This window comes from Ranitomeya imitator, chromosome 4 (assembly GCF_032444005.1).
Source record: "Ranitomeya imitator isolate aRanImi1 chromosome 4, aRanImi1.pri, whole genome shotgun sequence".
In the NCBI taxonomy this organism is placed as follows: domain Eukaryota; kingdom Metazoa; phylum Chordata; class Amphibia; order Anura; family Dendrobatidae; genus Ranitomeya; species Ranitomeya imitator.
In genome coordinates, this window is record NC_091285.1 from 668,136,363 (window position 1) to 668,160,566 (window position 24,204).

Consider the following 24,204-nt stretch of genomic DNA (forward strand, 5'->3'; position numbering starts at 1 on the left):
CAGTCCATCAGTCAATGGTGTAAATGTCCTGACGATTGGAGGCAGCGGCGGAGAACTCGTTAATAGCAACATCAGACGGAAGAATCGTATCTGGGAACCGGGTTTATTTAAAGAATATTTTTTATGCTCCAAAAATCATAGATTGAAAACCAACTATTAGAAAAAATATATATATTCCTCTATTCCTCATCAATTTCTACAGAAATCTAGATTTGATCTGTAGAACATTAGTTATGGGGTTACTCCGCTCCGGTTGGCACTGATGTTCGTCTCTAACCCATTGGTATTGGAAAAATCATTCCCATGGATAACGAACGGCCGATACTGATGGGACGACGTGATCAGACACTAAACCATAGTTATATAGAGAGACATACATCATAGGGGGGGAACGTAGCTATAGGGGGCAGAGGATAAACCCGGACCCCAATGTCTACAGGGGCCCAAATGTCCAAGTGTGACATAAAGACACCACTATTATAAATGGTACATGATTGGTTGACATCCGTTTTGAATTTTGGCATCAGAACAGTGTTTTTTTGAGTAGCAAGGAGACATCATAATTTTATATTCACTAGTTATCCATCATCACTAACAACATTATGTACTGCTCTCCACTCTGTATATCTCCATTCATACAAAGCAGCCTTTGTGGGCGAGACGTAGACTAAATTTGGCAAGTATCGCCCATTGGAGGACTCAACACATCCACCCATTGTAATACTTTACTTCTCCTCTGGGGGCACCGCAGGGGATCTACATACTTGCTGCTGGGTTCCTCAAAGACTCTACAAATAAAAATTAAGGAGTTTCTTCTCTTTTTGGAGTAACCGAATAGATCACCTACCAAATATTTTTTGGAATCTACAAACCCTCACCAGTTTTATCAAGTATAGTACTGTTTATTCATTCAGAGACATCATCGGATCAGATGCTATTGGTCTCGATTTCTCAACAACAATTTTTTAAAAAATAATCAAATTTACTTCTTCAAGATTTAAAACAATTTTTTGAGATACAATATTAGGTGGTATCGACAATAACCCCCTTTTGGTATGATCCAGAATGAGAAAGGCTGAACCATGAAAACGTCTCTTCTTGGTATGGTCCACAGTGAGGGGCCATGATGTATCCATGTTCTCCTAGGATGTGGCCCCAACAAAAAAGGTGACTCTGCATCCTGTTCGTTCACAAGTACTCAGTCGGCATGGTTCCTTGTAGGTTTTCCTCCAGGTTTTGATTTTACAACCCGATAAAATCCAAACATAATTTTATACATCCAGAAGACGTTGAGGATATCCAAGATCACAGAGGACACTATCCATGCTACCTGTGGCCCGATGCCCAGACGGATATAACCCTCCGTGCCAAATGTGGCAAAAACTTGAGAGTAGTAGCTTGGGATCACTGCGATTCGGACAAGGAAGAAGACAACGGCCATAGCTAATGCATTCACCAAAAAAGGCTTAGAAGAGCGGGGCATATTAACAGCATCAAAAAACCACCTGGAGAACAGAAAATAAAAAGACATGATGAGAAACCATAGGATGGTGGAGTAAAATGTAATCCACTCACTGCAGATACAGTAATGCTAGGGAATCGGTTATCCAGAATATAACTACTATAATACTGCCTCCTATGTACAAGAATATAACTACTATAATACTGTCCCTATGTACAAGAATATAACTACTATAATACTGCTCCCTATGTACAAGAATATAACTACTATAATACTGCTCCTATATACAAGAATATAACTACTATAATACTGCCCCTATGTACAAGAATATAACTACTATAATACTGCCCCTATGTACAAGAATATAACTACTATAATACTGCTCCTATGTACAAGAATATACCTGCTATATTACTGCCCACTATGTACAAGAATATAACTACTATAATACTGCTCCTATGTACAAGAATATAACTGCTATAATACTGCCCACTATGTACAAGAATATAACTACTATAATACTGCCCACTATGTACAAGAATATAACTACTATAATACTGCTCCAATGTACAAGAATATAACTACTATAATACTGCCCCCTATATACAAGAATATAACTACTATAATACTGCTCCTATGTACAAGAATATAACTACTATAATACTGCTCCTATGTACAAGAATATAACTACTATAATACTGCACCTATGTACAAGAATATAACTACTATAATACTGCCCCTATGTACAAGAATATAACTACTATAATACTGCTCCTATGTACAAGAATATAACTACTATAATACTGCCCACTATGTACAAGAATATAACTACTATAATACTGCTCCAATGTACAAGAATATAACTACTATAATACTGCTCCTATGTACAAGAATATAACTACTATAATACTGCTCCTATGTACAAGAATATAACTACTATAATACTGCCCCCTATGTACAAGAATATAACTACTATAATACTGCCCACTATGTACAAGAATATAACTACTATAATACTGCTCCAATGTACAAGAATATAACTACTATAATACTGCTCCTATGTACAAGAATATACCTGCTATATTACTGCCCACTATGTACAAGAATATAACTACTATAATACTGCTCCTATGTACAAGAATATAACTGCTATAATACTGCCCACTATGTACAAGAATATAACTACTATAATACTGCCCACTATGTACAAGAATATAACTACTATAATACTGCTCCAATGTACAAGAATATAACTACTATAATACTGCCCCCTATATACAAGAATATAACTACTATAATACTGCCCCTATGTACAAGAATATAACTACTATAATACTGCCCCTATATACAAGAATATAACTACTATAATACTGCTCCTATGTACAAGAATATAACTACTATAATACTGCCCACTATGTACAAGAATATAACTACTATAATACTGCTCCAATGTACAAGAATATAACTACTATAATACTGCCCACTATGTACAAGAATATAACTACTATAATACTGCTCCAATGTACAAGAATATAACTACTATAATACTGCTCCTATGTACAAGAATATAACTACTATAATACTGCTCCTATGTACAAGAATATAACTACTATAATACTGCCCCCTATGTACAAGAATATAACTACTATAATACTGCTCCTATGTACAAGAATATAACTACTATAATACTGCCCCCTATGTACAAGAATATAACTACTATAATACTGCCCCTATGTGCTGGAATATATCTACTATAATACTGTCCCTATGTACAAGAATATAACTACTATAATACTGCTCCTATGTACAAGAATATAACTACTATAATACTGCCCCCTATGTACAAGAATATAACTACTATAATACTGCCCCTATGTGCTGGAATATATCTACTATAATACTGTCCCTATGTACAAGAATATAACTACTATAATACTGCCCCTATGTGCTGGAATATAACTACTATTATACTGTACAGTAATATACCAGACGGGTGTAGCTTGGTTCTTCTTACCTTTGATTCACAAATGGAGTTGACAGTTCGGATATCAATCGAAAATTAGCAAAATATGGCAGCACGCCGCGATTCTGTAAGAAAAGAGAGGAGTTGCTGGAGGCATCAGATATAGACAATTTGCTGCATTCATCGTTACGATAAAGGGCCTCATGTACCAGAATGTTTGATTCACCACCAAAGGCTAAAAGAGGAAGATCGAGGAGAGTTCTGCAGAAGAATTGGACTCAAGAAACTGCATATAGCAGTGTCACAGCTCCCTCTAGTGTACAAAGCTATTAATGAGCGTAATTTATTTTTTTTTTTGGGGGGGGAGGGGGGGGGGGCAATATCTATAACTTTGGTTGATATGGTTTCCTTAATTTGGAAGCAATTCCCTTTCAGATTCCAAGTAGTTATGAATTCTATATAGTTTGGTAAAAGTCATTTCTGGGACGAGTCCTTGAAGCCCCGTAGCGATGGGCGATCTGTACATACCAGCACGTATCCATACGCGTAGATCACTGCAAAATGGTGACAGACCATGTAAGGGTCTCTCATCTCCTTCCAGAAACGAGCAAAAAGCAGCAAATCTGTCAAAATAAAAAAAAATAAAAAAAAAACAAGTAGTATTTACTAAAAATTTGCCTTGGATGCAGAAAGTGACAACAGCTTTGGGTTACATCAATAAAAACCTGGCGCCGTCCTCTGTGCCCCCTGTTATGTCCTCAGTAGGCGCAATGAGCTTTATACTTTTGCAATAAGTTGTATTTCATAAAAAAATTTTTTTTTTAAATCTTGATGAAAAATGTCCTACTGTTTAGGTTCACAGCTCCTATGCGGAGCTATGCACGTCCATGGCTTCTATAATCGTTATTGGACGAATCAAACAGATTCCAATATATCAATATATATATATATATATATATATATATATATATATATATATATATATATATATATATATATATATATATATATATATACACACACACACACACACACACACACACACACCTCCTAATCACATTAATTAAGAGCATGTGTGCTGATGGGATCCAGGTTCCTATGATCGTTAGGACCCGTAGTGATTTATAAAAATCAGGAATGTTCAGAAAAATCCTCCCCCCCCCCCCCCCCCTTTAAATTTCACTGTAGGGCTAAAATAATTTTCTGAATTGGATGGTATTAAAAAGTTTGCACCGTTTGCATTCTACAGCCTCTGCGCTGCACTTTCTAAGTGGCTGCAGAATGAGTCAACTGGGGATCCATCAGTGAACTCGTCAGAAGAGATTTTGGAACCGTTTTATCTGTCTCTTTCTGAGCTCCTCTCAGATGATTGATGTCCACAGAGTTCAATGTGAAGGGTCATGAAGAGCCGAGACGGTGCAAATGTTTAATAAAACCCAAAATTGTAAGAAGTTATGTTTAACCCCCTCCCCCCCCCAAAAAAAAAAAAAAAAGTTAGAAACAAAATGCTCCCTAAAAATTGACCAATCAGGATCATGCCCCAAAATCTCTCCCCGTGTGACGTATATATTTGGGCTATGCTCAGAAGTTTGGAACTTTTTGATATATTACAATTGTAGGATTTTTACCATAGACAAGGTAGCCACAGGTGATGGCAACATTCATTTTCACCTGAAATGGGTCCCCCCTAGAATGAGAACAGGGAAATTAGATTTTTTTTTGTTCCTCTTGATTTAGGCTATGTTCACACCTTGCTGCTTCGGCAAAAAAAAAAATGGAACAAAAATAATACAACTGTATTTCTTGCCGTTCTCTTTTCTCACTGAGGATAGAACTCAGGACTTGACATGCAATTATTTTAAAAATGCAGCAAATTTTTTTTTTTTTTTAAAGTGAAAAAATGCAACAAACCCTAAAGTGTGAACATGGCCTCATACAATAGATATATATATATATATATATATATATATATATATATATATATATATATATATATATATATATATATTTTTTTTTTTTAGAAAATTTGGAAAAATGGTTAGGGAAAGCATAATTGGAGGCTGTATGTATCATAGGGATAAATGAAAGTTATGGATAGCATGGAGGAAGAGTAAGGACGCAGGACAGAGAAGACACACAGACAGCATATGGATGAAGTAGCGGAACTTCTATAGAAATAAAGGAAGCATTTCCCCTCTAAAGCATCTAAGTCGCACTCCTGCATTATAAGGGGATTTTCCATCATGGCCATTTGCCCGTATTTTTTTGACTATAAGACGCACCGGACTATAAGACGCACCCAGGTTTTAGGAGGTGGAAAATAGGGAAAAATATATTTGAAGCAAAAAAGGTGGTAAAATATTTAATAACATAATCATACTATTATATGTGTTGTTATTATATATAATAGTATGTTATTATGTTGGAAGCTTCGGGTAGAAGATGGTGCTGCGGGGCCAGTGTGGTGTCTGTAAAGTACTGTATGAAGATGCTGGAGGGTGAGTATAAGAATGGGGGCACAGGGCTTATATTGAAAGCACCACTCCAGCACTGAAAAATAACACTGGAGTGCTGCTTTGAGATCCCATTGGGAGAACTATAACTCCCAGCATGTCCTGCAGAACCTATGGCATACTGGGAGTTATAGTTCACCACAGAAGTGGCAGAGTGCTTTATTGTATGTTGTAGTGACTAACCTTTTAATTGTGGCAGCCAGCCACACTGTGGTGAGGTAAAATGCTGGAGCATCCCATCCCATGACACCACAAAGTGCTCCCTCTTGTTGCCTCTCCACAGCACAGGAGGAAGCCAGCAGATTGTAGTGTGGTGTCTGCTGGACCTGTAATGACATCAGAAGAGGGAGGGCTCTGTGCTGCCATGTGATGCTCCAGCCTGCCCTCTTCATGACATCACACAGGTCCTTGTGCTGGAGCACTCAGCACCCAGCACAGCCCTGGCAGGCAGGTATGCAACGATCTTGTCCCCTCTGGCCCCTGCTGCTGCCTCCTCCACCAGACACACAGATCTCCCCAGCCGCTGCAGGAATCCAGCGCTGGGGAAACCATGTGTGTCCCTGTGAAGGAGTATTCATTTGCTGCTCCTGACTCACTGCTCAGCTGACAGGTGGGCGGGGAAGCAGCTAATGAATATTCACTGCACTTTAATGATCGGGACCATGTGGTTTCCCCAGTACTGATTCCTGAAGCCCAGCAGGGATATTTTTCCGTCTCCTGCCTCCCAGTGCAATCCCACTCGCTGCTGCCCCTCCCCACGTTACATCCCTACCATAAGACGCACCCACACTTTCCTCCCAAATTTTGAGAAAAAAACTGCATCTTATGGTCAGAATAATATGGTATAGGTCATATCCATATAATTCTGCTTTCTGTGACAGATATGCTTGTGGGGATGCAAGTTGAGAGCTCAGGGAGTGGTCCACAGATAACACCCACTGAACGCTGAACCTGCATCTCCATGATCAGAACTCAGAGGGTGTTTCGTGTAGAGGTGCAAGTTAAGAACTCAGGGGTTGTTCAGTGTGAAGGTGCAAGTTCAAAACTCAGGGGTTGTCCCCTGTGGAGGAGCAAGTTCAGAACTCGGGGGGGGGGGGGGGGGGTGTTCTGTGTGGAGGTGCAATTTCAGAACTCAGGGTGTGTTCCGTGTGGAGCTGAAGGTTCAGAACTCAGGGGGTGCTCTGTGTGGAGGTGCAAGTTCAGAACTCAGGGGTTGTCCCGTGTGGAGCTGCAATTTCAGAGCTCAGAGGGTGTTCCCTATGGAGATGCAAGGTCAGAACTCAAGGGGTGTTCTGAACCAGCAGCTCCACAGGGAACACACTGAGGTCAGAACCTGCAGCTCCACAGGGAACACCCCCTGAGCTCTAAACTTGGGAGTTGCTAGTTCAGTGCTCAGTGGGAGTTCCCTGTGAAGCTTCTCTGTTTTCCTTCCCTTCCCCTAAAGAGAAACTTTTTCACCCCAGTCTCCATCCATGCACATGAGCTGCATAGACTAAATTAATGAAATTTTTAAAATATTTTTAAAAAATAGAAAAAAAAAATGATAATGGAAAAAAAAAAAAAAAAAAATCAGTCACTGCCGATCTTGTAGAACTGGGACTCTCTGAATGACCAGTCTGACAAGTGAAGAAGCAATAAAGATGCAACCAAAAATCCACAATGCGAAAACCATGCACAGACTTATGTATAGTAAAGCAATAAGAAGAGGTCACACCCGAGCGCCGGACCCAAAAGATGCAAGTGTGGAGATGAGTTCTATATGACAGTTGATCGAGGAGGACCAGGTTGCAGGCACGTGGCACTGGGTCCCAGGACCTTGTAGCAACCTTCCTGCTCTTCCAAGAGTCAGATATCACAGCTGACAACATTTATAGGTGTATACGTTTATGGACAATATATTTTTTAAGAAAAGGACCTGTAGGCCAAACTGGCTTGACTTGGAAAGCAAAATGTGTCGCTAGTGGAGAAGGACAAGACTATATAATTGCCTGACTTCTTTGGCATTGCAGCTTAGGATCAGGCCTTCGAGCCAGTCACCAACGGTGGCCCAAAAGATGGTGCCCAGAAGAAGAGACAACTAGTGATGAGCGAACCTTCTCAGATAAGGTGTTATCCACCAGGGTCTTCAGCGTGCTCGAAAAATGTGTTCGAATCCCCGTGGCTCCATGTCTCCCGGCTGTTCGACAGGCACCACACATGCAGGGATTGCCTGTTTGGTCTTGAACTTTCCTCAAATTTATGATTTATGGGTATGAGGTTGAGGACATGGCCTTGACGGGGAGGCATGTCCTATTCTTTGAGGTATATTTGGACACATGACCCAAAAATTTACAAAAAGGGAGATTGTCTGGAGAAATGACAAAACGTGAAAAGAGACTCTTGCAACACTTGAAGGAAGAAAAGAATTCGAGAACTTCTCTTTTAAAGGAATGTTGGACTCTAGGTGGAAGTGCCCCTTAAATATCAGAAGGCGAGGATATTATCTTGGATAAGAGCCCCTTAGCACAGGCCCCATGTGATAACACAGGGCCAAGCGGCTCTAATGGCCACTCTACGGACTGTAGTGTTTGCCAACAGATAACACGTCCTGTGATGTGGAGCTCGGCAAGGTCCCAGACTGTGAAATGTTTAACTGCGGAGATCAGTGTGTGACCGAGGACAGAGGAGCGAGGAGGATGATTATGGAGTTTAAAATAAATAAATAAATAAATAAATAACCTGAAGAACTATGGAAGAAAAGTCTATGCATTGTCTCCACCGTTCCCCCTGTGGCGGACACATAGGCCCACCATTCATATTGACAGGCCAGGTCAACTAACGCAAGCGCAATTTCTATGTATGGAGCTCACTACTCTGATTAGAGGACCAACACAGTTATAGAGGGTGGAAAAGTAGGGAATTGCCTAGATCCCGTTCTTTGGGCCATCCAGACCACAGCTATGAAAGAGCAGCCAAGAAGAGCGCATTAGGGATGACGAAGGTGATTGGTACGGGCTGAACTTGGCCACCAGTTCTGGAGGTGAGGACAGTCAGGCCGGTAGGGTCTCCGAATAGGTGTCATTATGACTTATTGTGGGACGTATTTGGGAACACTCCTCGTATATTAGTACATCAGGTGTCCTTTACTTCTACACGTGTCTGGAGTATTTTGGAGAACAGTTTGTGATTTTTTTTTTTTACTTGAGAGGTCATGTTTGGGGTATTACCTATACCAACAAGTTGGGCATATGCCTTTATAATCACCAGCCTTATGCATTTTTTGTAATATACATTCATTACTTTATTTTGCCTCCTTATCTCTTAAAAAAAAGTATGCTTCAATGCTGTTGAAATGCCCTGCTCAAGCTCCTTTAAAAGATTCTTTTAACTGCTGCCAAGCAAGATTCAGACCTTGAATTCAAGTTACTTTTTATATAATATATATATATATATATATATATATATATATATATATATATATATATATATATATATATATATATATATATATATATATATATATATATATATACACATACATACACCTCCCCTCTCTCACTACAGGATAGGGGGTATAAGGAAATCCCATACACAGATACTTTAAGTGCATTGTGGAAACCTTGCTCAGCAGCAATTAAAAGCAGCTTCTAAAAGAGCATGAACCGAGAACTGCAGCCTAGTGTTTCAGAGAGAAGGAGGCAAAATAAAGTAAAGAAGTAAATTACAAAGAACAAAAATAAATCATATATTTGCAAAGGCTGATCAATAATTATATAATGAAAATTATATAGCCACAACGTACAGAAGAGAAAGTCATACAACACTTTGCATCACTTGGCCCCCCAGGTGTTATCCACATCATTGTTCTTCTACAGTAGCAAAGCTACTAAAGACTTTGGTATCGTTACACCTTCCCCCTATAGTTGCTTCCTCTTGTCTTCTACTCGCAGCACCCGTGAGTCTATATCTGGCCTGTGGGCAACCAGTCCTTAGCACTGTGCTGAACTTTTGGGGGCTTTTGTAGAATCTAGTCTGTCTGACTCCAGAACCTTTGCGTCCATCTCTCATGAGTGACCTCTCAGTCTTTCTAGGTCGCATCTCAAGTTCCCTGTCCATACATGGTGATGGATGATCGTTGATCACCTAAACTTTTTGACATTGAGGGTGATCAACGAGTGGAACAGGCGGCCACGAGAGGTGGCGAGTTCTCCTTCAGAGGAAGTCTTCAAACAGAGACTGGACAGACATCTGTCGGAGATGGTTTAGTGAATCCTGCATGGAGCAGGGGGTTGGACACGACGACCCTGGAGGAACCTTCCATCTCGAACGTTCTAGGATTCTATGTCTTGGGTTCCACTCATCTTGAGTTTTCCATCAGTTCTCAGCCTCTCACAGCCCCTTGGCGTTCCACTTGGTGGCTAAGCCCATACACCGCTAAGAGTTTTAACCAGATGCACCAAACCCTCTCATCTCAGAGTATAGATGCTATAGCGTCATGGTTGGGTGACACAAAGCTTTTGTAATGCTGAACCCGCCATCAAGGCCCTAAGGTAATCTTTCGGCTTTCCTTGTGCCAAATTCTGTAGTGGTAGAGATGCCGAAAACTCCAGTTTCCTGGCTTAAAAATCGTGATAAAATTTTTTTTTTTTACGCACTATTTTCCGTAAAAGGTTATTCTAAGAGATGGTGAAAGACGCATGATCTGCCCAATGCCAGGAAGGAGCTTTAAAGCCATGATGTGCTCTACGCATATTAGATTACACAACTCAACATAGCAAGAAAAATAGAAAAAACTTCCAGGGCCCATTCAGCTTCCAGCCAGGCATGATGGCTGCTGACAGGACAGGGGTTAAGTGGTAGATCTGAGAGCCCTGACCACGTCAGGAGGGGCCCGATTAACCCACTTCACATAACAAAGGGTTTTATTATCTCCCACATAAGGGAACCTTTGTGTGCCATCTGACAGGGGAACTGTTTGGATTTAGAAGAGGAAAGGAGCGGTAAGAAGGATCACAAGGAACAACCAGGCTGTGTTTGGCAATACTGGTGGATCACAGCCAGGTACAAAGTCCAGGGAGGAAGACTTCACGGCAGTGGTCACTACATCTCCCAGCATGCCAAGAATAGCATAGTATTTTTCTTCCCCATCATAAGAAATTGCTTTCCTTATATCCCTTTCTAAAACATTGCGACTAAGTAAGTCTGAGCCCTAAAAGCAAAACCTGGGATAAAAACCAAGAAGCAATAACTACATAAATAGTAATAGTGCGTGAAAATGACATCGGGTACTTGGTTGACACCATTTTGATTAAAAAAAAGGATATAAGTCATCCCACCTCGACAAGGCGTACCCATCGGGACGGACCCTAACTCTTGTATTTCACCTCAAGATGTGGCAGCAGGCCTCAAATCAGACCGGAGAATGTTGAGGTGTGCTCTCTCCCTCCCGACATATTGGGCTGCGCTTCCTCCCCACCTTTGGGCTGTGCATCTTGTCTATGTAGCTTTCTATGTGCAGGGGTAAACCAGTCAGGTCTAGGTGTGGCTCTGCCCCTCGTCTATTTTGACGCCTGTTGGCACCTGGCGAGGTAAGATACTAGAGTTAGGGTCAAGCCTGATTGGGTACACCTTGTCACACTAGGATGTATTTTTAATTTTTTGATCAAAATAAATGTCAACTAAGTACCCTATGTATTTACAGGGGGATTCACCCCCTAAAGTTCTAGTGCAAGCAATTACCTTTATTGGTCCCATGGTTAGTGATAGATTGCACACAGGTTGACGTCCTAAAGGTACCTTCACACATAACGATATTGTTAACGATATCGTTGCTTTTTGTGACGTAGCAACGATATCGTTAATAAAATCGTTATGTGTGACAGCGACCAACGATCAGGCCCCTGCTGGGAGATCGTTGGTCGCTGAAGAAAGTCCAGAACTTTATTTGGTCGCTGGACTCCTGCTGACATCGCTGGATCGGCGTGTGTGACACCGATCCAGCGATGTCTTCACTGGTAACCAGGGTAAACATCGGGTAACTAAGCGCAGGGCCGCGCTTAGTAACCCGATGTTTACCCTGGTTACCATCCTAAAAGTAAAAAAAAAACAAACAGTACATACTTACCTACAGCCGTCTGTCCTCCAGCGCTGTGCTCTGCACTCCTCCTGTACTGGCTGTGAGCGCCGGTCAGCCGGAAAGCAGAGCGGTGACGTCACCGCTCTGCTTTCCGGCCGCTGTGCTCACACAGACAGTACAGGAGGAGTGCAGAGCACAGCGCTGGAGGACAGACGGCTGTAGGTAAGTATGTACTGTTTGTTTTTTTTTACTTTTAGGATGGTAACCAGGGTAAACATCGGGTTACTAAGCGCGGCCCTGCGCTTAGTTACCCGATGTTTACCCTGGTTACCGGCATCGTTGGTCGCTGGAGAGCGGTCTGTGTGACAGCTCTCCAGCGACCAAACAGCGACGCTGCAGCGATCCGGATCGTTGTCGGTATCGCTGCAGCGTCGCTTAATGTGAAGGGGCCTTAAGTGTCACATGTCTCAGTATATAAACTTTACCTTTTCTGAAAGGCCACAGAGGCTGCAACACCATTAACAAGAGGCACCACTAACCAAACACCACCACTAACAAGAGGCACCACTAACCTAAACACCACCACTAGCAAGAGGCGCCAGTAACCAAACACCAAGAAGAACAAGGAGATCTCCAAACAAGTCAGGGACAAAGTTGTTGAGAAGTACACGCCAGGGTTTGGGTTATAAAAAAATATCCCAATCTCTGATGATCCCCCAGAGCACCATCAAATCCAATATCATTAAATATAAAGAACATTGTACCACAACAAAGCTGCCAAGAGACGGCCGCCCACCAAAACTCTCAGCCTGGGTAAAGAAGGCACTAATTAGAGAGGCAGAACAGAGACCAAAGGTAACCCTGAAGGAGCTGCAGAGTTCTCAAGCAGAGACTGGAATATCTGTCCATGCGACCACAATAAGCCGTACATACCATAGAGGTGGCTTTTATGGAAGAGTGGGCAGATAAAAGCCTTTACTTACACACAAAAATGTAAGGCTCGTTCTGAATTTGCCAAAAGACATGTGGGAGACACCCCAAATGTATGGAAGAAGGTGCAGTGGTTAGAGGTCAGAATTGAACTTTTTAGCCACCAAGGTCAATGCTATGTTTGTTGCCAAACCAACAGAGATCATCACCCTCAGAACACCATCCCCACAGTGAAACATGGTGGTGGCTGTATCATGTTGTGGGGATGTTGTTCAGCAGCAGGGACAGGGAAAATGGTCCGAGCCGAGGGGGAAGATGGTTGGTGCGAATACAGGGATATTCTTGAGCAAACCCTGTTTCAGTATGTTAGTTGTTGTGAATTCTGTGGCTGAATTCACTCCTGTGGTCACAAGTGGTACTGCAGCTTCTGAGCTTCCTCCCTCAGGTGTTCTGGTGAGCTCGTTAACTGCTTCATTACTTAACTCCGCCTGATGCTGCTATCCTTGCTCCTTGTCAATGTTTCAGTGTTGGATCTGAGCTTCTCCTGATTGTTCCTGTGACCTGCTGCTCTGTATAGCTAAGTGCTTTTTGCTTTTTTGTTGCTTTTTTTCTGTCCAGCTTGTCTTTTGTTTTGCTGGAAGCTCTGAGACGCAAAGGGTGTACCGCCGTGCCGTTAGTTCGGCACGGTGGGTTTTTTTTTTGCCCCCTTTGCGTGGTTTTGCTTCAGGGTTTTTTGTAGACTGCAAAGTTCGCTTTACTGTCCTCGCTCTGTCCTAGAATATCGGGCCCCACTTTGCTGAATCTATTTTATCCCTACGTTTTGTCTTTTCATCTTACTCACAGTCATTATGTGTGGGGGGCTGCCTTTTCCTTTGGGGAATTTCTCTGGGGCAAGTCAGGCCTATTTTTCTATCTTCAGGCTAGCTAGTTTCTTAGGCTGTGCCGAGTTGCCTAGGTAGTTGTTAGGCGCAATCCACAGCCGCTTTTAGTTGTGTTTAGGATAGGATCAGGTGTGCAGTCTACAGAGTTTCCACGTCTCAGAGCTCGTTCTTGTATTTTTGGGTATTTGTCAGATCACTGTGTGCGCTCTGATCGCTAAGCACACTGTGTTTCTGGATTGCCTTCATAACACCTGTCATTAGCAAACATAACAGTTAGTGATTTGAGACTGGGACAGAGGCTCACCTTCCAACAAAACAATGACCCAAAGAATACTGCTAAGGCTAGGTTCACACTAGCGTTGCGCCGCCCTGCGTCGGCGACGCAACGCGCGACGCACGTAAAAACGCGCGCAAAAACGCGCGCGTTTTGCGACGCGTGCGTCGTTTTTGACGAAAATCGGACGCACAGAAAATGCTACAATGTAGCGTTTTCTTGCGTCCGACGCTAGCGTCGGAAACGACGCACGTGGCGAAAAACGCCACCAAAACGACGCACGCGTCCCCTATGTTAAACATAGGGGCGCGTCGCCGCTGCGTCGCCGCTGCGTCGCCGGCGCAACAGCGACGCACATTGGCGGAACGCCAATGTGAACGTAGCCTTAGGCAACACTCGAGTGGTTTAAGGGGGAAACATGTAAATGTATTGGAGTGGCTTAGTCAAAGCCCAGACCTTAATACAACTAAGAATCTGTGGTCAGACTTAAAGATTCCTGTTCACCAGAGGAAACCATCTAACTTGGAACTGGAGCGATTTTGCCTTGAGGAATGGACAAAAATCCCAGTAGCAAAATGTGGAAAGCTCATACCAACTTGAAGCTTTAATTGCCGCAAAAAGAGGCTCTACACAGTGCTGACTTTAGGGGGATGAATAGTTATACACACTGAAGATATTTGGTCCTATTTGTTGTTCGCTTCACAAAGAAAAGAAAACCAAAATGTTCACAATTGTAGGCTTGTTCTTAATGTGAACGGATTCAAACCTTCCAATAAAAAAATAAAAATAAGAAAGTGAAATTCCAGGCTCTGAGATAGCAATACAAGGAAAAAGTCAAACAGCCAAAAGCAGAATAAAGTGAAGGTTCTGTAGTGGCCATCTCAGTCTCCTGACCTCAATATCATTGAGCCACTCTGGGGAGATCTCAAGCGCGCAGTTCATGCTAGACAGCCCAGAAATTTACAGGAACTGGAGGCTTTTTGCCAAGAAGAGTGGGCAGCTTTACCGTCTGAGAAAATAAAGAACCTCATCCACAACTACCACAAAAGACTTCACGCTGTCATTGATGTTAGAGGGGGCAATACACGATATTAAGAAATGGGGTACGTGAACTTTTGATCAGGGTCATTTGGATGTTTTGGGTTGTCATTATGATTTAAAAAGAGAAAACACAGTAGTTTGACAATAAATGACTTCACCCAACCACTAACCATGAGTGGAGAAAAAGGTTTGGTGTTATCATTCATGTTCTCTGAAAAAAGGCCAAGAAAGCAAAAATTCTGCCAGGGTATGTAAACTTTTGAGCACAACTGTATGTCCTATTTGAACAATAATCACGTTCACTTGTTATTCCAAGAGCTATAACTTTTTTCTCGATTTGACACTTCCATCCGGGATTGTTTTTATGGTACGAGCTTTGGTTTTTACAGGTACAATTTTGTGGCCCATATGACTTTATTTTGGAACAAATCAAGCCAGATACGTCACTGGAAGGAAAGATGACCAATCTAAGGCTTGCCTAATGTGGACGCATGATAAGAAGAGAGCGATCACTGGAGAAGGACATCATGGTCAGAAGAATAGAAGGAACAAGGCGAAGAAGAAGAACAGCAACCTGATGGCTTGATACCATCAAGAGGGAGAAGACCCTGGTGGACCTATCTAGGTTTACACAAAATCAATCTTCCTACAGATCATTCATCCATCAAGTCTCTAAGGTTGGAGAACGAGCTGAACAACAACAACAACAACTTTGTTCAAAGAACACCTTATCCCAGCACGTTTGTTAATCACTAATTATGACATCTTCATTATGTACAGTATTAATTACAGCTGACCTACGACCTACATACCGTACAGTCACCATATAATTTCCATACCATTATGATGAATAATTTCCGCATTACATACCTTTTATACTTCTCATATCTCTGCCCCTCCTATACTTATTGATATTGACCGATAAAACATTCCACAGATATGATTAACCATTACTGACCCGAGACTGGATCAAAGCAGAAAGAATAACCTTCGCTGTGCACTATGACTCTTCTGATAAGTCTCCATAATAAGTGACCATTTACTGATTCACAAGCATTATCTGGACTGGAAGCCCTAAACAGGAGGCGCCCCATGTATCCCACCGGCATGTACGTCCTCGGCTGCTGGACTTTATTTATACCCGTAAGGGGATTATACGGACCTCGTGCTGCCATATCATAACCCACCATTATCAACAGAGAGAAAGGAAGAAGCGAATAGTTATTGATTGGAGAAAAGAATGTACCAGAAAAGCAAAAAGGACAAAAACACAATAAGGTGGAACAAGAGAAAAGTGCAAGGACATATAGAAGAGATACGATATTTACCAGACGGGGTCTGCATTCACCGCGTCATCATAAACCAAAATATAGAGGCAGAAAGAACCGACAATCAATGCGTGAACTGTAGAGACAATCCTGTAAGAAAGAAGCAATTAGGAAAACTATACTGGAAAACTGTAATAAGAGGTTACAGGGGTAATAAGAGGATCAGGAGCCGGGTTACTGTAATAAGAGGTTACAGGGGTAATAAGAGGATCAGGAGCCGGGTTACTGTAATAAGAGGTTACAGGGTAATAAGAGGATCAGGAGCCGGGTTACTGTAATAAGAGGTTACAGGGTAATAAGAGGATCAGGAGCCGGGTTACTGTAATAAGAGGTTACAGGGTAATAAGAGGAGCAGGAGCCGGGTTACTGTAATAAGAGGTTACAGGGGTAATAAGAGGATCAGGAGCCGGGTTACTGTAATAAGAGGTTACAGGGGTAATAAGAGGATCAGGAGCCGGGATACTGTAATAAGAGGTTACAGGGTAATAAGAGGATCAGGAGCCGGGTTACTGTAATAAGAGGTTACAGGGTAATAAGAGGATCAGGAGCCGGGTTACTGTAATAAGAGGTTACAGGGGTAATAAGAGGATCAGGATCCGGGTTACTGTAATAAGAGGTTACAGGGTAATAAGAGGATCAGGAGCCGGGTTACTGTAATAAGAGGTTACAGGGTAATAAGAGGATCAGGAGCCGGGTTACTGAAATAAGAGGTTACAGGGTAATAAGAGGAGCAGGAGCCGGGTTACTGTAATAAGAGGTTACAGGGGTAATAAGAGGATCAGGAGCCGGGTTACTGTAATAAGAGGTTACAGGGGTAATAAGAGGATCAGGAGCCGGGATACTGTAATAAGAGGTTACAGGGTAATAAGAGGATCAGGAGCCGGGTTACTGTAATAAGAGGTTACAGGGTAATAAGAGGATCAGGAGCCGGGTTACTGTAATAAGAGGTTACAGGGGTAATAAGAGGATCAGGAGCCGGGATACTGTAATAAGAGGTTACAGGGTAATAAGAGGATCAGGAGCCGGGTAACTGTAATAAGAGGTTACAGGGGTAATAAGAGGATCAGGAGCCGGGTTACTGTAATAAGAGGTTACAGGGTAATAAGAGGATCAGGAGCCGGGTTACTGTAATAAGAGGTTACAGGGGTAATAAGAGGATCAGGAGCCGGGTTACTGTAATAAGAGGTTACAGGGTAATAAGAGGATCAGGAGCCGGGATACTGTAATAAGAGGTTACAGGGTAATAAGAGGATCAGGAGCCGGGTTACTGTAATAAGAGGTTACAGGGTAATAGGAGGATCAGGAGCCGGGTTACTGTAATAAGAGGTTACAGGGTAATAAGAGGATCAGGAGCCGGGTTACTGTAATAAGAGGTTACAGGGTAATAAGAGGATCCGGAGCCGGGTTACTGTAATAAGAGGTTACAGGGTAATAAGAGGATCAGGAGCCGGGTTACTGTAATAAGAGGTTACAGGGTAATAAGAGGATCCGGAGCCGGGTTACTGTAATAAGAGGTTACAGGGTAATAAGAGGATCAGGAGCCGGGTTACTGTAATAAGAGGTTACAGGGATAATAAGAGGATCAGGAGCCGGGTTACTGTAATAAGGTTACAGGGTAATAAGAGGGTCAGGAGCCGGGTTACTGTAATAAGAGGTTACAGGGTAATAAGAGGATCAGGAGCCGGGTTACTGTAATAAGAGGTTACAGGGTAATAAGAGGATCAGGAGCCGGGTTACTGTAATAAGAGGTTACAGGGTAATAAGAGGATCAGGAGCCGGGTTACTGTAATAAGAGGTTACACGGGTAATAAGAGGATCAGGAGCCGGGTCACTGTAATAAGAGGTTACACGGGTAATAAGAGGATCAGGAGCCGGGTCACTGTAATAAGAGGTTACAGGGGTAATAAGAGGATCAGGAGCCGGGTTACTGTAATAAGGTTACAGGGTAATAAGAGGCTCAGGAGCCGGGTCACTGTAATAAGAGGTTACAGGGTAATAAGAGGCTCAGGAGCCGGGTGACGCTGATACGATGATGTTACCTGGAGTCCCATTCACACTGCTTGGCATAGCTGAGCTTCTTGTAGCTGTAGCACAGTTTTGGTGAGATTCTTGGACTAATGAGAGAAAATAAAAGCTGGAAGACAAGGAAAGTCCCAGCAACCACACAGTAACTAATAAACACACTGTCCTCCATCTTTGCTCCAGTCTCCATAGGGACAGAACAGCGGAGTCAGTCACACATGATACATGGGATAATGTTCCGGTGTTTAGTGGAGGTTGTTCCGATTCTTCGGTGCCATGATGTGCTGGAAAATCCAGGAAATCTCGATTTGGAGGTGGTAAGAAGTTGCTGAGAAGAACTTGGGATGTTTCCTCCACAGAACTGAAGTGGTTACTGCAGATGAATATTCAGATTCTGGACGTTCTCAGGACGGTAAAGCGTCGGGGTGCGAGACCCTGAGGAGATGAGCTGCACGTCTGTGAGACAGAAGACAATGGTAAAAAGTCACCAAAACAACAATGAGAAGGAAAATTCATATCATTCACGAAAACTGACCGCAATAATGAGGAGAATCTCTGCTCAAAGGAAATCAAAGTAACGGAGATGGTTGATGTCCCCACAGCTGTGACATTAATCTACATGTAGACGTGTCCTCCTAGAGCACAACGTTACTGATATTACAGCTCATCTCATCCATCTCCCTCCTGAAATATGTACACACTGACTGATAACAGATGAAGCATGGATATAATAAACCTCCACAGAATATGGTAACCCGGCTCCTGATCCTCTTATTACAGTAACCCGGCTCCTGATCCTCTTATTACCCTGTAACCTCTTATTACAGTAACCCGGCTCCTGATCCTCTTATTACCCTGTAACCTCTTATTATAGTAACCCGGCTCCTCATCCTCTTATTACCCTGTAACCTCTTATTACAGTAACCCGGCTCCTGATCCTCTTATTACCCTGTAACCTCTTATTACAGAAACCCGGCTCCTGATCCTCTTATTACCCCTGTAACCTCTTATTACAGTAACCCGGCTCCTGATCCTCTTATTACCCCTGTAACCTCTTATTACAGTAACCCGGCTCCTGATCCTCTTATTACCCTGTAACCTCTTATTACAGTAACCCGGCTCCTGATCCTCCTATTACCCTGTACCCTCTTATTACAGTAACCCGGCTCCTGATCCTCTTATTACCATGTAACCTCTTATTACAGTAACCCGGCTCCTGATCCTCTTATTACTCTGTAACCTCTTATTACAGTAACCCGGCTCCTGATCCTCCTATTACCCTGTAACCTCTTATTACAGTAACCCGGCTCCTGATCCTCTTATTACCCTGTAACCTCTTATTACAGTAACCCGGCTCCTGATCCTCTTATTACCCCTGTAACCTCTTATTACAGTAACCCGGCTCCTGATCCTCTTATTACCCCTGTAACCTCTTATTACAGTAACCCAGCTCCTGATCCTCTTATTACCCTGTAACCTCTTATTACAGTAACCCGGCTCCTGATCCTCCTATTACCCTGTAACCTCTTATTACAGTAACCCGGCTCCTGATCCTCCCATTACCCTGTAACCTCTTATTACAGTAACCCGGCTCCTGATCCTCTTATTATCCTGTAACCTCTTATTACAGTAACCCGGCTCCTGATCCTCTTATTACCCTGTAACCTCTTATTACAGTAACCCGGCTCCTGATCCTCTTATTACCCTATAACCTCTTATTACAGTAACCCGGCTCCTGATCCTCTTATTACCCTGTAACCTCTTATTACAGTAACCCGGCTCCTGATCCTCTTATTACCTCTGTAACCTCTTATTACTGTAACCCGGCTCCAGATCCTCTTATTTCCCCTGTAACCTCTTATTACAGTAACCCGGCTCCTGATCCTCTTATTACCCTGTAACCTCTTATTACAGTAACCCGGCTCCTGATCCTCTTATTACCCCTGTAACCTCTTATTACAGTAACCCGGCTCCTGATCCTCTTATTACCCTGTAACCTCTTATTATAGTAACCCGGCTCCTCATCCTCTTATTACCCTGTAACCTCTTATTACAGTAACCCGGCTCCTGATCCTCTTATTACCCTGTAACCTCTTATTACAGTAACCCGGTTCCTGATCCTCTTATTACCCTGTAATCTCTTATTACAGTAACCCGGCTCCTGATCCTCTTATTACCCTGTAACCTCTTATTACAGTAATCCGGCTCCTGATCCTCTTATTACCCTGTAACCTCTTATTACAGTAACCCGGCTCCTGATCCTCTTATTACCCTGTAACCTCTTATTACAGTAACCCGGCTCCTGATCCTCTTATTACCCTGTAACCTCTTACTACAGTAACCCGGCTCCTGATCCTCTTATTACCCTGTAACCTCTTATTACAGTAACCCGGCTCCTGATCCCCTTATTACCCTGTAACCTCTTATTACAGTATCCCGGCTCCTGATCCTCTTATTACCCTGTAACCTCTTATTACAGTATCCCGGCTCCTGATCCTCTTATTACCCCTGTAACCTCTTATTACAGTATCCCGGCTCCTGATCCTCTTATTACCCTGTAACCTCTTATTACAGTAATCCGGCTCCTGATCCTCTTATTACCCTGTAACCTCTTATTACAGTATCCCGGCTCCTGATCCTCTTATTACCCCTGTAACCTCTTATTACAGTAACCCGGCTCCTGATCCTCTTATTACCCTGTAACCTCTTATTACCCTGTAACCTCTTATTACAGTAATCCGGCTCCTGATCCTCTTATTACCCTGTAACCTCTTATTACAGTAACCCGACTCCTAATACTCTTATTACCCCTGTAACTGCTCCTGAGCTTTTTATCTTTTTTATTGCTTCGTTATTACTGTACTGCCCCCGTGTTTCGATATCAGTAGTGATTTTCCTGACTTAGCAGTTTTTCTATTAATTATATGATCCTGTAGACACATCTTTATCTGTGATGTTTATTGATCAGGCCTGGCAGGTGATTCAGAATGCGTCTGTACATTTTTACGACGTTTATCATTTGGCGCTTACGTTTATGATTGTTAGCGCGGATTATCACTTTATATTGTTGCAAACCTTATGCAGGCCTATGAAAATCTGTTGCAATAAAGGGGTTTTCCACTTTGCACCTTTCCTGTTTGGTGATCTGATAGAAGGTTGTTCTTCCGGATCGCCTGTGATCGAATCTTGCAGTCTGATTTCCCTGCAGCGCCTCCGCAGGAGAAATGAAGTATTGCAGGTCGCCCACCGACATTTATGATCTATCCATGCAGTGCTTGAATATGTCAGGTCCTCCAGAGACAGAGGGACCTTCTTTGGATCTTCTCTCATTCAGCCACGTGACTATATGGCGGCACTATGTGCCTGAACCCCTCATTTACAAGCCTCAGATTTCCATTCCCACACATTGTTCATCAGGCGTACTGGTTTCTATGGCTTCTTACCACACATCCCTACAGAGCAAGCGCCGCTGAAAGTCATAGCAGTCATGAGAAAGGATTCTCCAGCCCAGACTCTTGTCAGCCCATTTTAAAGCTATATCCAAATTAAAGGGATCCTGCCAGCAGTTATTTCTTGCCTATGGAAGCAGTGGTACGGCTGTGTCGGCGCTCGCCCCCTGATAAAAACGACACCTTTGTAGTAGAAATCCGATGTGCCAATCATGAGAAATCTAACATCGAAGTCGTATGCAAATTAGACTGGAAGCGCACTGTGGGCGTGCCAATGCATTTGGAACACACTGACACGCCCCAGTGCTCTACAGGCCTGATTTGCATATGGTTTCTTCTCTATACTATTCATGACTGGCATGTCGGATCTCTACAAAATACAAGAATAATTTTTATTGGGGGGACAAACAGACCATTAATTGATATGTAAACAAGTGTTGACAGGATCCCTTTAAATAGATACATCTCTAAACTGATACATTGTAACAAACAAAGGGATTCTGTCAGCCATTTTTTTTACATATGATGTATTAGTTTGGTTATATAGGCACGTGTACCCTAAGCAGGCCTAAAGAGCACTGGGGGCGTGTCAGTGTGACCCAAATGAATTGACACACCCTCAGTGCGCTTCCAGCCTAATTTGCATATGGCATCGATGTTAGATTTTTCATGACTGGCACATGGGATCTGTACGAGAGAGGCATCATTTTTATCAGGAGACAAGCGCCTATGCAGCCATACTACTAACTCCATATGTTTTAAAAAAAATCCCTTTAAGGATCCCTTTAAACACTAAACTGATGTAGTCTAAGATAAGAGATAAATTCCTGATCGTTGTGGATCCGAGAAGATCCCCGTGTGAATGGAGCAGAGGATGATCATGCGCAGCTCCACTCCATTCACTCTGACGGGGAGCGTCAGAGATAGTCGCGCGCTGCATTCAACGCGTCCACGGAAGAGCCGTGCGCATGATCGACCTCTGCTCCACTCACAGGGGGCTCGTTAAAGCCCCTGTTATCGGAATCGGTGGGGGACCCCAGCAATCAGAATGTTATCCTAAATCACATAGATAGTTAATAATAATAACTTCTAAAATATCTATAGGAAACAGCGCCACCTCTATCCCCAGGTCGTGTGCGGTATTACAGCTCGGCGCCATTCACTTCAATGGACGACGGCTTCTGTCTCTAACATCGTAGGAAAAGGACCTGACGGACCCCAAAGGGTTCATTGGGGGCCCGGAGACTGCTCACAGCTGAGAGTCCGCTACAATTGAAGACAATTTTTTTACTATTACGCTCCCCATTGTGTGGGGCTGGTTTGGGGGTTTCCAGATGGGTTTTTTTTTTTTTATAATGGCGACTTTTTTCTTCTTTTTTTTTTTCTAAAGTCACATTAGTGAGCACAAATATTCCATATCCCCCTCTGGCGTGACGTTATGTCATTATGTTTGGGGGGGGGGGGCAGAACATATGACTATTTTATAAAGTCGATTAAAAATAAATAAAATGCAGAAAAAAAACGTTTCAAAAAATTAAAAATAAATAATATAATTGAGATCTTGCGGCAAACGTGATGCAAGAAAGAAAAAAAAAGTCAACACAAATACAGTAAAAGACAAAAAAGAACTTAAAAAAAAAAAAAAAGCCCAAAAAGGATGAATCGGAGCCGTGTACGTGGTGCGCGGATCCGTCTGATTCACTGACAGCAAGCGGAGATGTTGGAAATAGAGAAAACGGAGCGCAGAGAGCTCGGGACGGGTCCAGGCTGCACAGGTGTCCGTATGACAGCGACCTGGGGGGGGCACACGGTGCTGGGGGGGGCACACGGTGCTGGGGGTCTTACCGACTGCAGAGCCTCCCGGCTGGACACTGACCCATGACCTCCGGCACGGGGGAGACCTGCCGCGATCTCCGCTGCTGCTGCTGCACTTTCTGTGGAGCAACACGTCAACAAATGCCTACGCCACGCCCCCTGCTCCCGGCACGACCACGCCTCCCGCCGGGTGCAATTTGCATACTCGCTCCCAACATGTGCAGAGTACACCCAGCTCCTCCTGCCGCGGATTAACCCTCCGCTCTCCGAGGGCTCGCACTCAAATCGCTGACACTGGAGGTTTGCTTTTATTTCCAAACCTTGTTTTTAAACTTTTTTTTTTACTTTTTCAAACTTTTTTCTTTCTCAAGCTTTTTTTTTTTTTTTTTTACTTTTTTTTACCTTTTCAAACTGTTTTTCTACTTTTTTTTTATCTTTCAAACTTTTTTTATTTTCAAACTTTTTTTACTT

The 24,204-nt window shown here is 42.8% G+C and overlaps 1 protein-coding gene across 1 annotated transcript; it reads right to left on the reverse strand.

The window, feature by feature from the left end:
• Nucleotides 1-881: 881 nt before the first annotated feature.
• Nucleotides 882-23,872, reverse strand: LOC138677224 (TLC domain-containing protein 4-like). Its single transcript, XM_069767207.1, has 7 exons — nt 23,764-23,872; nt 18,487-18,925; nt 16,448-16,537; nt 5,054-5,112; nt 3,954-4,048; nt 3,477-3,550; nt 882-1,505 (listed from the first exon to the last, which is right to left on the reverse strand). Exons 2-7 carry the CDS (start codon nt 18,657-18,659, stop codon nt 1,199-1,201), a joined length of 798 nt encoding a protein of 265 aa, XP_069623308.1. The 5' UTR covers nt 18,660-18,925; nt 23,764-23,872; the 3' UTR covers nt 882-1,198.
• Nucleotides 23,873-24,204: the final 332 nt, after the last annotated feature.

Bases quoted from the DNA above. Each gene is read 5' to 3' on its own strand.
- LOC138677224 (XM_069767207.1), bottom strand. From the start codon at position 18,659: ATGGAGACTGGAGCAAAGATGGAGGACAGTGTGTTTATTAGTTACTGT. The intron at 16,538-18,486 runs GTAACATCATCG...TCTTTCTTACAG, and splicing joins CAGTGTGAATGGGACTCCAG to GATTGTCTCTACAGTTCACG. The intron at 4,049-5,053 runs GTAAAAATCCTA...TTATTTTGACAG, and splicing joins CTGTGGCTACCTTGTCTATG to ATTTGCTGCTTTTTGCTCGT.